The 13,213-nt window shown below is 43.6% G+C and overlaps 2 protein-coding genes across 2 annotated transcripts in view; both read left to right on the forward strand.

The window, feature by feature from the left end:
• LOC308310787 (protein bicaudal D homolog 1-like) overlaps positions 1 to 11,672 on the forward strand; it is a 46,940-nt gene extending 35,268 nt beyond the window's left edge. The window contains exons 13-14 of the mRNA XM_080757219.1: positions 9,196 to 9,275; positions 10,344 to 11,672. Of these exons, the coding sequence (XP_080613345.1) occupies positions 9,196 to 9,249 (54 nt within the window). The 3' untranslated portion in view covers positions 9,250 to 9,275; positions 10,344 to 11,672. The remainder of the gene's footprint in view (positions 1 to 9,195; positions 9,276 to 10,343) is intronic.
• LOC308310570 (uncharacterized protein) lies at positions 10 to 1,917 on the forward strand (the record flags this gene model as incomplete). Its single annotated transcript, XM_080756956.1, has 1 exon — positions 10 to 1,917. A coding segment is annotated over one exon (786 nt), but the record flags the coding sequence as incomplete, so codon positions are not given.
• Positions 11,673 to 13,213: the final 1,541 nt, after the last annotated feature.

Below are 13,213 nucleotides of genomic sequence, written 5' to 3' on the forward strand. Positions count from 1 at the left end.
CAGGGTTCTGGCTCGCCCGCGGCGCACGGTAGCCTCCGCCCCTCCAGCCTCGCCGGTCAAGCCTCGGGCGAGCTGCATTACGTCGTTCCCCGTAGCCCGTCCTCCTCCTCCATTGGCGCGGCGGCTGCGGCGTTGCTGGCCTCCGCCCTCACCTCCCCCACGTTGTCGCGCAGGCCCCCTCCCAGCCCGACGTCTCCCTCGGTGCCGCCGGGGAGCCCCCCGGCCCTGGAAGCGCCCTCCTCTCCCTCCTGGACCCCGGCCTCCTCCTCTTCCGCCGCCCCGCTCGGCCTCGCTCACTCCCAGTGGACGCTGGGCGTGCGGACGTTCCATGTGGTCGACTCCCACAGCATCAGCGTCAACTTCTCGCCCGCCGCCTCGCCCCATAGCTCGGACCTGTCGAGGCACTACGCCTCTGACGCACACCCCTCTCCGTCCCCCTATTCCACCCCCACCACCACCACCACCACCAACACCAGGGGCAGCCAGCTGAGCTCGGCCCCCTCTGCCCCTTACCACTCGTCTCTGGGGCCCTCCAGGCACTCCGCGTGGAGCTCTTCGGCTCGGTCGCGGCCCCTGTCCAGCTTGACACGCTCCTCTGGCCTCTATGCCCCGTACTCGTCCTCTCACTCCTCTGCATCGCCACACAGTTATTCCTCTGCATACCACAGCCCCTCTTCAGCCTACACGCCCTCTAGCTCCTATACTCCATCCTCCTCCTCCTCCTCCTACGCTCATGGGTCCCACTACACGCCACTCTACCCCAGGTACCACAGCTCCTATCGGCCTCGCCACTGACCCCCGCTTCACCTCTAGGGCTGGGCGATGTGACTTCAAATCAATGTCACGGTCATTTCAAACGTTTGCCTCGATTTACGATTGATGAATGATTAAAAATAACAAAGAATAGTGCATTTTTTTGTACACCATTCTGAGCATAACACAGGGTTATTTCCATGTCGATTCGTTGATATAATATATTTAAAAAAACTGCTTCTTGATTATTCGATTCATCTACATGAGCAAGATTAAGTCGGATATATTTTCGGTTAATTGCCCAGCCCTACTTTCCACCAACTTGGCTATACATTTCCCATCAGACCGCCCTTACTGATTATAAAACTACAGCTCCCATCATCCCTCTGTTTTATGCCACTGGACAGAGGGGGGGAGTGAGTGGGGCTCACAGAGAGGAGGACAGAATGGTTTCCAGTTTTTTTTCCATTTCCTGTGCCTAAGCCTCGGCCAATGGGTATTGAATGTTCAGACTTTGCTCAGGGATTTGACACAAAGGAGCACAAGTGGCACCGCCTTCCTTTTATTCTGAGACTGTTGATTGGTCTACTCTACACAGGATGTTAATAGAGGCTTTTTAAAGAGGGTTTTTAAGCTTTTAGTTTTGCCTATCCACTGTACATGCATGACGTGATGACAACACAGGGACATTCAGACATCTTTAGGGTGGACATTTTGTGGATACTTTGATTTAACACCTTAAATGAGGGCCACGACATATACTACTTTCTACTACTACTACTTTCATCCGTATTCAGTGTTATATTCACTCTGTTTTGAATGGTAATAGTTACAGTTATATACAGACAGCACTGTTAACCAAATGTTATACAGCGCAATAATTCCAGTAAGTCGAGGATGAGTTACTGGGATACAGTGGATGCTCAGTGTGTGTTTGAAACCTGATATCTATCACTCTTTATTGATCAAGAGCTTAGCAAGTGTGATGTTAGCGCTGCTGTGGACCGGGAATGAAGCCAGGCCTAGTCTTTGGCACGTGTATATTACATCATAGGGTTCTACGAGTCGACATGACAAACCAATTGGTCGTGAATGCGTGCCGTTCCAAGTATGATCATGTGCAACGGGCAACGGCCAATCGTGTTCCCGGTCCACTGTTGCTACTGTACAGTCACTACTTTCTTCAACCTTTAGTGTTTTGGTCCAGCCTGCACCGTAGCGCCACCCGGTGGCTCACTTTAATATAGCCATACTATTTGAGCTATGCATGTTCACGTTTTGGATGCTCTCTTACGTTGCAGTCCTTTCTCTTTGAGTATGACTATGAATTGGTGTTCGCTGTAAGGAGGAGAAACATGTGCTATATACTCTGCTCATGAAACTACTGTGGGTCACAACGATAGGGAGGAAGGAAGCACTCAGAGCACTCAGGCTGCACCCTTCTCCCATTGTTTATATTGTGTTTAGTTTCCAAGATGGCCGCAGCACCAGGAGGGGGTGGGGAGGAGGTGAGCGGGCGGGGTCGACATATGCCCTTACTGGGCTGCATTCAAGACACTTGCCTTGTGTCTGACACCTGACTTGTGTCTGAACACAGAGACAAGACAAACGCGTGGTGTCTTGAATTTGTGAACGCAGCCCAATAAAGGCATATGTCGACCCCACCCGCTCACCTCCGCCCCACCCCCTCCTGGTGCTGCGGCCATCTTGGAAACTAAACACAATATAAACAATGGGAGAAGGGTGGGGCCGAGAAAGGCCCTTATTGTCTGATGATTGTGCTAGGGGGAGAGGGATGAAGAAACGGCTTCAATTCATTTTCTTTGGAAGTCACATGGTTTGAAGAGACAGCCTTGTTTCATGGGGAGTCACGAGACAAGGCTGTCTCTTCAAATCATGTGACTTCCATTGAAAATTAATTGAAGCCTTCACCCCTCTCCCCCCAGGACAGGCACGAGGCACATGTTTTTTACTGTATATGTGAGTGCAGCCACAAACATGGCGCATGACCCATCTAGGACCAGTAGTGTCCACTATAGTCCATATCATTGCTGTCGGGCCGAAACCTCCTCCATAGCTCCACTCAAATTGTTGTCGTCATGCGAAAATAGCCAAAAATAGCCTATAAGCTCAATAATCAAGCTCACAGCTACTTTGGATCCATTGAAACACAGCCATGACGGTTCTCCATTTCCTGAAAAGCGTCCGTTTTTTTTGTACGTACAAGATTTCCACCCGACAGCGACGATATTAAATGTATGGCTAACAATTAAGGGTGTGTCTCAATAGTATGAAGTGGCTCCCTCCTCGTGCAGTGTCTCTGTAGGTGGATTGCTTGAAAGGAAATTCCATAGATATAACCTATGGCAGTGTTTCTCAAAGTGGGTGACGTGGTGGTGGCACCATAGGGTGCCGTGACATGAACCCATTGAGACCTGACAACTGATTCTACAAAAGTCTTGTAAATCATGGCTTTACGTTTTCAGAAAAACCTATGTTCCTATATCAGTGGGTCTCAAGGTTTTCCATGTCAAGGACCCCAAAAACTATATGAAATTGGCCGCTGACCCCCATCTGAAAATATGTCGTTCCGGGGAACCCCCCAGAAGCAAACATTTGACTTACGCTATATTCTTTCAGTCTGAAAGAATATATATTCAAAGATCTGCGCCACATTTTTACGATTTTTCAAAAATAGCAGACCTACAGCTCGTTTTAACTTGTAGATCTGCTATTTTTCAATAGCTAAAGTATAATATAATGCTTAAAACAACAAAAGGGGTTCCCGCCCCAAAATGGTTTAATGGTCACCTGAGAGGAGTGGATGCCATTTAAGGCCATTGAGACGCACCACAGTGACTGTGCTTTACGGTTATCCTCCAACTCTAACTGTAGCGCCCTCTTGTACCTCGGAGGCCATGTGCAGAGGATCGTACAGCAGAGAATGAAATGATTAGAGAGGCTTTGCAGCGCTGCACCAAACTCAGGGAATGTGACAAAGCGTTTCGACCAGGAATTCATATTCCAATCAAATCTGAATTCATGGAGAGAAAAACAAAGACATAATAGGTCTCGGATGTCAGGCTATATAAACTCATGGCAGTGGTTTCGTTGAAGGGAGTTTGAGGTCAGAAGAGTGAGGTTTTGCTTACTCCACAGCTGAGGTCATACAGTGAGTACACACTACACAGCAAAGTCTGCTGTGTTCATTTAACAGAGTTAAGTTAAAGATAAGCTTAGCCGGCGTTCAACCTGAATCCCATTATTCTGGTGTGACTTAAATCATAAAATGCACCAAAAGATATCCCGTCTTCTACTGTATTCCTATGCGAATGTTGACGATGCGGAAACAATGACGTCGAACGCGTCATTTCAGCGGGTATGTATTCCGTATACGCGCCGTTTCTCGTCGTGGAATTACGCATTTGACATTTTTTTGTTACGCGCCACTATCTGATCTCCTCATGTCAGAACAGCGGGATTTAGGCTGAACACCGGCAAGCTTGCCCTTCGACACTTTGCGGATTTTGCGGTGTACTGTCCTGCACACATGATACCGTGTTCCCTGTGTATATGTGTGTGCCTTATTAGTACCTATTATACTTGCACAGAGTAACAACAATGCCTGCTATGGCTGATCACACTTGCCTTTTGTCTATTATAAACACGACTCTTCTCATCATTGGACTTTCTTTATTGCTCTTCACGGCCTCACCAACCGTCTTCACATTGTTTTTTTGTATTGGTTCTTTCTGGCCCAAATCAGTGGAACTGACAATGACCAGACAATACCAGATACTGTCCATATGCAGTGCCTCCAACCGAAGAATGGCAGGCCTGCTATATGCTGCCTGCCGAATTCTGGGCCGTGTCCGCCCTTCCCTGTTGTTTTCTTTTATGCCTACACTGTTATTCTTTCCTTTCTTTTCTGTCAATGGACACTTGTTTTATTCAAATCTGTTGACTATTGTCTTTTACTGACAGATGTACCCTCTTGCCTAAAAAACAAATGCTTTGTATTATGCAACATGGGGAAAAACACATTTGACAGGCAACTCTTTTTTTTGGTCAGATTTCTGATTGGCTCCTTTGGGAGTTGGCTTTGCCACCATCGACCCAATGGCGTGGTCCTATTTGTCCCTTCATTTCTTCTGACTGAGACCACCTCATGTTCCACACACCCACAACAACATGGCGTTTAAGGCAAATGACAAGTCAGAGTCCTTTTACACATTTTGCACACCACTCCCTCCATTAATTATTTCGTGCAGCCTTTTCTAGTTCAGTTTGCGTCCCCTCCGGCCTGTTAATTGTTCAAACGGTGACCTCAAAGAACTTGCAAGTCCATTGCCAGGTTTGCAGGTTTATGTCTGCGATTGGCCCTTTACGTTGACCATGTGCACCACCGTCTTATATATACGACAGTGTATAAAGTCAGCTTCAAACAACCCTCTGCAGCTCATAGAGAATAGTTGGTACATCATTTGCTAGTATAAAGCTAATTTAACCATGTATCATGGTTATGCGCCAAGAGCTGTCGACATACAGTTAGTGACAGGTACTGCAATTTGATCACTGTGATAGGTTGATTTTCCATTGTTTTTTTGTATTTATACCTGGCTATTTCTCTTGTCCCTCGTGTTCTGCTTAGCAGGATATCCAATATTTTATTAGCTCAGGCAATGTATATATTGTCAGAGATAAAGAATAAAAAACAGTGTCATCAGACATATTAATTAGATTTAACTTTCTGGCAGGCATTTGGGCTGAGCTAATGGAAGGAAACCAGTGTGATCTCCTCTCTGTGACCACCCCACTCCTCCTAGAGACACGCACGCACGCACACACACACACACACACACACACACACACACACACACACACACACACACACACACACACACACACACACACACACACAGTACACGCACGCCAACATCCAATACTGGGGACTAATTGTCCTACTGTACATCCAGACCCAAATTAATAACTAAGCGTGATGAAAGAGGACCTCAAGTCTGTCAAATGTTTTCTGCCCCAGTCAAATACACCAATGAATAACTTAAAGTAACACCCCATTAAGGTCATTAAACTGTGTGCTGCTCATGACTTATGGGCCATCCGTATGGGCGTTCCGGATTTGTCGAGTGGATAAACTAGTCTTGTATATGTATATGTACCCCTATAAACTTCTTAGACTTTTTTCTCACGATTTTGAAAAACATTGTTTTAATACTTCAAAATAGCTAATCTACAAGTTACAACTTTTTTAAATGTTTTTCAAAATTGTAAAAAAAAAAAAGGCAAAGAAGTTTAGACATAAGGGATGAAGCACTGGCGAAAATATGGCCCCCATGTCTACTGCTACGAGTTCTAATTACGGAGTGGAGACATCCCACTGGGGGTAGGGGTACCCTCACAAAAAACATGCAGTAATCCTGGTCTCTAAACTACCTCCCTCTGGCCAGCCTGAGGGGGGCAGCGGACTGACCTCATGCTTCCTTCTATGCATGAGGAGTCCAAGTTGCTTCTTTTCACCTGACAGGGGGGGAATTTCCCCAGCCGGACGTAGCACGTGGAAGGAACACGTTATTCCAACCAGTTCCTTTCCCCTCCATCCCAAAATCGTGGGATAAAATATATATATATATATAAAAAAAAAAAAAAATTGTGGGCCATGCAGGAGGTAAACCGGCGACCTTCTGATAACCACTAAACTACGGCCTCCTCCCAAAAAATACCTCCACTACTGTCCATTTGTATTATTGAATGTAGGATTAAACGTCATTGAAGGAGCACCTTGCAAGTCTGAAAGTCCTTCGATATCACAGAGAAGATTGACCTCAACATTCTATTGTCCTAGGGCGATATACTTTTAGCCTAAATACTGCATACAACATATCTCAATATTGAATTGCTTAATAACACATCGCAGGATTCCAGGGATCACAATTGTGGCCCAAGTTTCATAATTGACATGGGGTTGTTGCCAACTCCACCAATCATGTGATAATACCATGTTGTTCACGCATCCACACAGTAAAATCCACAGTGTGAATTTATCCACCTGTAACTCTTGAGCGTGCACAAATGTACACACTTGAACAGTTGAATGAAGGAATTTACTGCAGTGCATTCCTGGCAGACTGTTAAATGTCATTCCCCACTGAATGTAATGTGTCAGATGCCTGTTTTTGCTTTTTTTGAGCACTTTATATGCACGTGTAAATACTGAGTATTTTAAAGCTGAATCTGTACAGTGTTATGTTAATATTCATATAATATACTGTAAATATTATGTATAAATTAAGGGTATTTTGCGTGTCCTTGTATTTTGTGAATGGGTGGCGCTCACCGCTCAGTTCCAATGCTTGTGCTCTTCAATCACTCGTTCAGCTGTGTTGATTTCGTCGACCTGCAAAACTATGACGACAAATGTTTGTCGACTACCTTTTTTCACTGACGGAAACTAAAAACTAAGCTATGGTGACTAAAACTAAGACTAAATATATTATTGACAATTTCGTCAACAAATTAAAAAACTAGATTAAAATGTTAGGGAAGGACTATAGTGGAGAAGAGATCCAGTAGTCATTTTATTTGGTTGCACTCGGGTGTTGCGCTTTGAAAATAGCGATGCGTTGTGAGCTTGTAGATCGGCTATTTTCACTTTTTCAGCATGCAAACCAAGTGTAAAATCAGCCATTATGATGCCAAAATATATTTTTGTAGACAAAATAAACTGTAGATTTAGTCGACTAAAATCTTATGATATCTAGTCTAGTCGACTAAAACGAGACTCAAACTAAAACATTTCAGATGACTAAAATGTGACTAAAACTAAAACAACTAAACTGCCGTCAAATCAACACGTCCAATCCAACACGTTAGTGTTTCCTTAAGTTTCCCTGCGGTGATTAAACTAGCGTGTTCCAGAGCTCCCTGCCGTGTTTACACTAACCTTTGCCGACTTGATCGTTGCTTGTCATGAAAATCCACTTTAAAACGGTGTAATCGCTTGTCGTAGTGTTGAAAAGTATTCCAAAGTGACGATCACAACAATAGAGCGAAGATGGAACGCGCATGCGCAGCACCGCCGCCTCACAGCTAGAAGGTCCTGGGTTCGATTCCCGCTCGGGACGCTGTGGGTGCTGGCGGCGTGTTTCCTCCTCCGTGTCATCAGTGCCCATACCCGAAGGCGGGGTTGGCGAAAGGGCCTTTCTGTGTGGAGTTTGCATGTTCTCCCGCTAGGGTGAACAAAAAACATGCAGTAATCCTGGTCACTAAACTGCCTCCCCCTGGCCAGCCGGGGCGCCTGATGGAGGGGAAAGGAACTGGTTGGAATAACGTGTTCCTTCCACGCGCTACGTCCAACCAGGGAAACTCCCCCCTGTCAGGTGTAAAGGAGCAACTTGGACACTCAGGCATGAGTTCAAGTCCGTTGCTCTCCCCTTGTCCCCCATATATGGGGACTAGGTTGGTGGAGGGTGTGTAGAGCCCAGGATCACATTAGATGATTGACACAGGGGTGAAAAATGGGTTACAAAATCGTGGGATAAAAAATAAATAAATAATAATAATAATAAAAAAAAATAGAATTGGGCCTCAATTTCCCCTTTGCATGCCTGTGCGACAGATGTTTTTGCGATGACGCGTCACCTCATCAAAAGGCGTCACCGATCCCACTCTGTCCGGTGGAATCCCTGTATGACTTAGTTAAAACGTATTAAAACGTGGATTAAACAATGAAAACAACTCGTGAACGGGAGGGAAGCAATTCTATACAGTCAATTAACTCATGTAACTCGTGTTCAGGAGTCAAAGTGTTTAAGGACCACTTTGGCCATTTTCAACCTACCGGTATTATTATTATTATAGTTGTATGCTAACTTTCCAGGAAGAGAAAAGTTGTAGTTTATATTATGGAATCTCCATAGATGATGTCACTGGTAGGGTTTCTGAACTGTCCATAGCCCACCAGTGAGACACAGAGTGAGTAGACGGAAATTGTGCCATCTCATAATGAGTGCTCCTTTAAACAATATAGAAGCCACAACTTGATATGCTCATAATTCTTTCGCCAGTTCATACGAATGACCATACTTAATGGTGTGATGAATTGTTAAAATAGCAGATCTGCAACGTGTCACATGATGCATTGTGAGCTTGTACATCTGTTTGTAACAAAATGTAAGATTTGGCACGGGGGGAGAAATTTGGGTAATACTTCAGCTATACTGAATAAATAGCGACGCCAGGTTGAAAGAGGTTAATGAAACTGAAACCGCCTCTCGTCCCCATCTCTTTTGACCATTGACACTTATACCTATCGATGAGGGGGTAAGTCAAGTTACTTTTTCTCTCTAGGCAAGGAAGTAATTAATTATGATCTTTCGTTGTGCTCTTTTGTGTGTTCATCTAATGGTTGACAGTCTTTTCCAGATCGTCAGCAGTCTGCTGCCACAGTGCCGCTCTACCCAGCCTCCTCAGAGCTGAGTGGAACAACCGTAGCTACATCACAGGTAACTGCAAGCAGGCCACCACGCGGCCAGTGGCCACATTGCTTCTCTTGACCAGTGGTAGCTACATCACAGGTAACTGCAAGCAGGCCACCACGCCACGCGGCCATATGTTGCTTCTATTGACCATGTTCATGCGCGGCCACCAAAACCACAATGGTGTCACACTTTACATGGGGTTATTTGCAATGTAATGTAATGGACAAGTCAGAACATGCTTTTGTAACGCCCGGGATTCGAACTCGGGCCTCCCGCGTGAAAGTCCAACATCTTAACGACTAGACCAAAGTGATATCCCTATGGACTGGGGGAGATATTAGACTATTGAGGCCATCAGGCAGAGGCTCAGACTCAGCCACTGCTACACTTTCAAAACCAACCTGCCTCACTGTTTGAGTGATGACACCATTATAATGGTGTGTAAAAACAAAATAACAAATTTGCCATGGACGAGGCCACGTCTTGCCACAGACACATTTGTCCCTGTAGCATGGATATAATGATGACCCCAGGTGTCTATCAAGCCAATACATTTAAAGCTGCATGAGTATCTTGGTTCACGGTAGTTGGGAAACAAGTGAGTTAGGAATTGCATTTATGAAATACTTTAGAGTTTTCTTAGAATTGTTTTAATTGATACAATGTTGTTTTTAATTGATGAAAAGTTGTCAATTAAAAATAAATGTTTTGAAATAATAATACATTTTTAATTTAAAAAAAGTCAAAATGTTTATGACAATTATAATTGCGATCATCTCAGATAATCGCAATTAGGTGATCATGTAATCATTGTGACAGACCCAATTACCCTGTGTCTTAAGCCCAAACCAGGCCAAAGGGTCGGGTAGGGATAAAACGGTTTTTAAGGTCAACCACACCAATGCAACTCATTGGGCTGCAATGAGTTTGCATTGGTGTGGTTGACCTTAAAAAGGGTTTTGTCCTGACCCCGACCCTTTGGTGTGGTTTGGGCTCAACACTTTTCATTTTTCTGTTCTGCGTGCGCCACTCACAGAAGGATGTAAGATTCTAGTCTCTGCTGTGCCATTCTCGCCTCTTCTCCTCTTGCAGCCTTGTGCCAGCCTCCTGGGAGCCTCCATCCTGCTGTCCATGCAGCGGAAGCCTGCCTTGACTGCCTCTGCCCTGGCTTCCTCAGCCCCACAGGCCCTCCGCCATCACCCACGATCAACTGCCTTCCCGACTCCTCTCAGAACCTCATCTGTAAACTCTGAGCGATGAATCCGTCCATCCCCTAAGAGAACAGTGGAGGAACAGTGGAGGAGCATGTAGTCCTGGGACGCACCCAGGGAAATTCTAAATCAGTTTACAATTACAATTTACAATTTAGGCATTCAGCAGACACTCTATATCCAGAGTAACTTACAGTAAGCAAGAACAACACGAGGTAATACATCTAGTCACCTGGCATCATAAGTAAACCGAGAACCTATCATCCGTCAAACAGTAGAATATCCGTACGCTGAAACTACAAACACTATACATGATGAATGATCAATAACTACATACCATGCTATCATGTTGTTTAACCACTTTAAACTTATACTGTATACAATTGTCAAACCATTTAGATATTAAATATGTTGAATATTTCTCAAACCCAAACTGAGCAGGATTATGTCCCTGTCCCTTTTACAGGTAGGCCGCGGCCAAATCAGTATACATTGTGGGGTCCTTCACACATTCAAATATACAGTAAATAAAAAGACACTGCTGGATAATGGATCGCGATATCATCAGTGATTGTACTGAGTATACTGTGAGCAGACCCTCAGTAAATGCTGTCCCTTACCTCAGCTATTATCCACAATTACATGTACAGTATATTCATCGCTTCATTAATGCTGTTTAAAATGTATCAAGTCATTGTTTCATGTCACGAAATATGTTTATTGTGTGTAAGTGTCGTTGAGTTGAGTTATTTTGTATTAATCGCTCTATACAATCAATATGCCTAAGTTAGAAAATGACTTTGCAGAATTCAATGATGTGTGTGTGTGTGTGTGTGTGTGTGCGTGCACGCACACACATTATGTGTGTTTCAAAAGCATATACAGCTGTAAGAGTTATTGGACAATATTGCCACAGATATACAGTAGTTAAATCGACCTGCTTTTACATATAGTGCTTCTACAACTATAACCACTTGGATTCAGAATTTCCTGCATGGGAATCCCAATACAACCTCTAGTCTACTGCTAGGCTAAGGGGAATCCTCCCTTGGCCAGGGGAGATATTAATAAACTTAGGGTTACAGGCGGGGCTACTCTGTTACATTCACCTCCAGTTGGCTGTCCGCCCAGCTACCCCTCAAAAAAACAACAACGATGTCACACGCCTATACTATTTTAAGTAAAAGTCCGGAATTACATTTTTATTTGAGTAAAAGTACAAAAGTATTGGTATCGTGGTGAGTATACCAAAAGTAGAAAGTAGTCATTATGCAGAATGTCGGATGTCCCATTTCACAAGTTTTCAAATGTATGAAATATATATAAAAAAAATCAGTTGAAAATATCAGATCTACAAGCGCAGTTTGTGTCACTCCCGTTGTGAACTTTACAGTATACTGTAGGGTTACTTGAAGTAGTTAATGTATATCTGTCTGTTTTGTAAAATAACAATCAAAATCAACAAAGCAACTATAACTAATGTCTTCAAACGACGAATACCACTTTTCAACCTATCTTCATATAATAGGTCCTCACTAATAATCATGATGAAATGGCACGATGCTTTATACTCAGTCTGTCTCATAGGAGGGCTGTGGGCAGTTCAGAAACCGTCCTCCAGTGACATCATCATTAGGTATCTTTTTAAACAAGATTTTTTTTTATAATTATTAGTGAGGACCTATTATATGAAGATAGGTTGAAAAGTGGTGAAGTGGTCCTTTAAGTTACATTTATATGTGAAGAGCAGTGGTCAATATAAGCCCAGTTCAGTGCTCTTCTTATCCTATATGCAAGAGCCCTCTTGATAGTTCAGTATAGTTGAATGGACCTATAGAGGACTGGGAACTATTGTCCTGAATGATTAGCCTTTTAGTGCTCTCAAAATGTAGGGTATTTAATATCTTAATAGTCTTCAAAGATTTTCTCTGGGCCCCAAATCAGAAGAACTGAGGACTTACTTTGAAGAAGGGTTGTGTCGGGGGGGGGGGGGGGGGGGTTACTTGTTTGATAGGGCATATAGTATATGTTTGTCCATGCATTTTTGAGAATGTATGGCATTTTGGCAATCACTCAAATGTGAAATGTATAGAATATCCTTAATTGGCGGATGATATGGGTGAATTGTATGATGACACATGAAGAACACAAACGTCAGTAAGCAATACTATGAAATAGCCCATTTAATTTAATTGTCAGTCTTACTGTATTTCATAAAATCCTATGCCTTTCAAATAATTAATAAAATTACCCATAGTTGGGGAATGCAGAGTTTGGGTGGTAATGTTAATCAAAATCTACAAAAGTAACTAAAGTTTTAAAATAATTGTAGTGGAGTAAAAGTAGGCCTACCTCAAAACAAGTAGCCATGTAGGCTACAGTAGTCTACTTGAGTACATGTGCTTACTTTCCACCACGCATATTTAGCCTATCCTTTGGTCAAAACAAAAACGTTTTTGTTAAAAAGTTAAAGCTCTATATTCTGATTGCTGTAGAGCAGTGGTTCCCAAACTTTTTCATACCCCCAAATTGACACTAGTTAGCCTGCGGACCCCCCATTTGAAAATATATGCCATGGAAGAGAAGATTTTTACGGCTCTAGCAGTGATTCTCAACCCAATTTCAAGGACTCCCAGTTTGTGTGCGGAGCGTCCCTTTATTTTTTCTCAAGAACTCCCAGTTTGACATGCATTAGTCTACGGACCCCCATTTAATGGCATTTCTATCTCTGAGACCCCAATTTATATTGTA

Source organism: Protomyctophum bolini, assembly GCF_963924005.1.
Source record: "Protomyctophum bolini genome assembly, chromosome: 23".
Classification (NCBI taxonomy): domain Eukaryota; kingdom Metazoa; phylum Chordata; class Actinopteri; order Myctophiformes; family Myctophidae; genus Protomyctophum; species Protomyctophum bolini.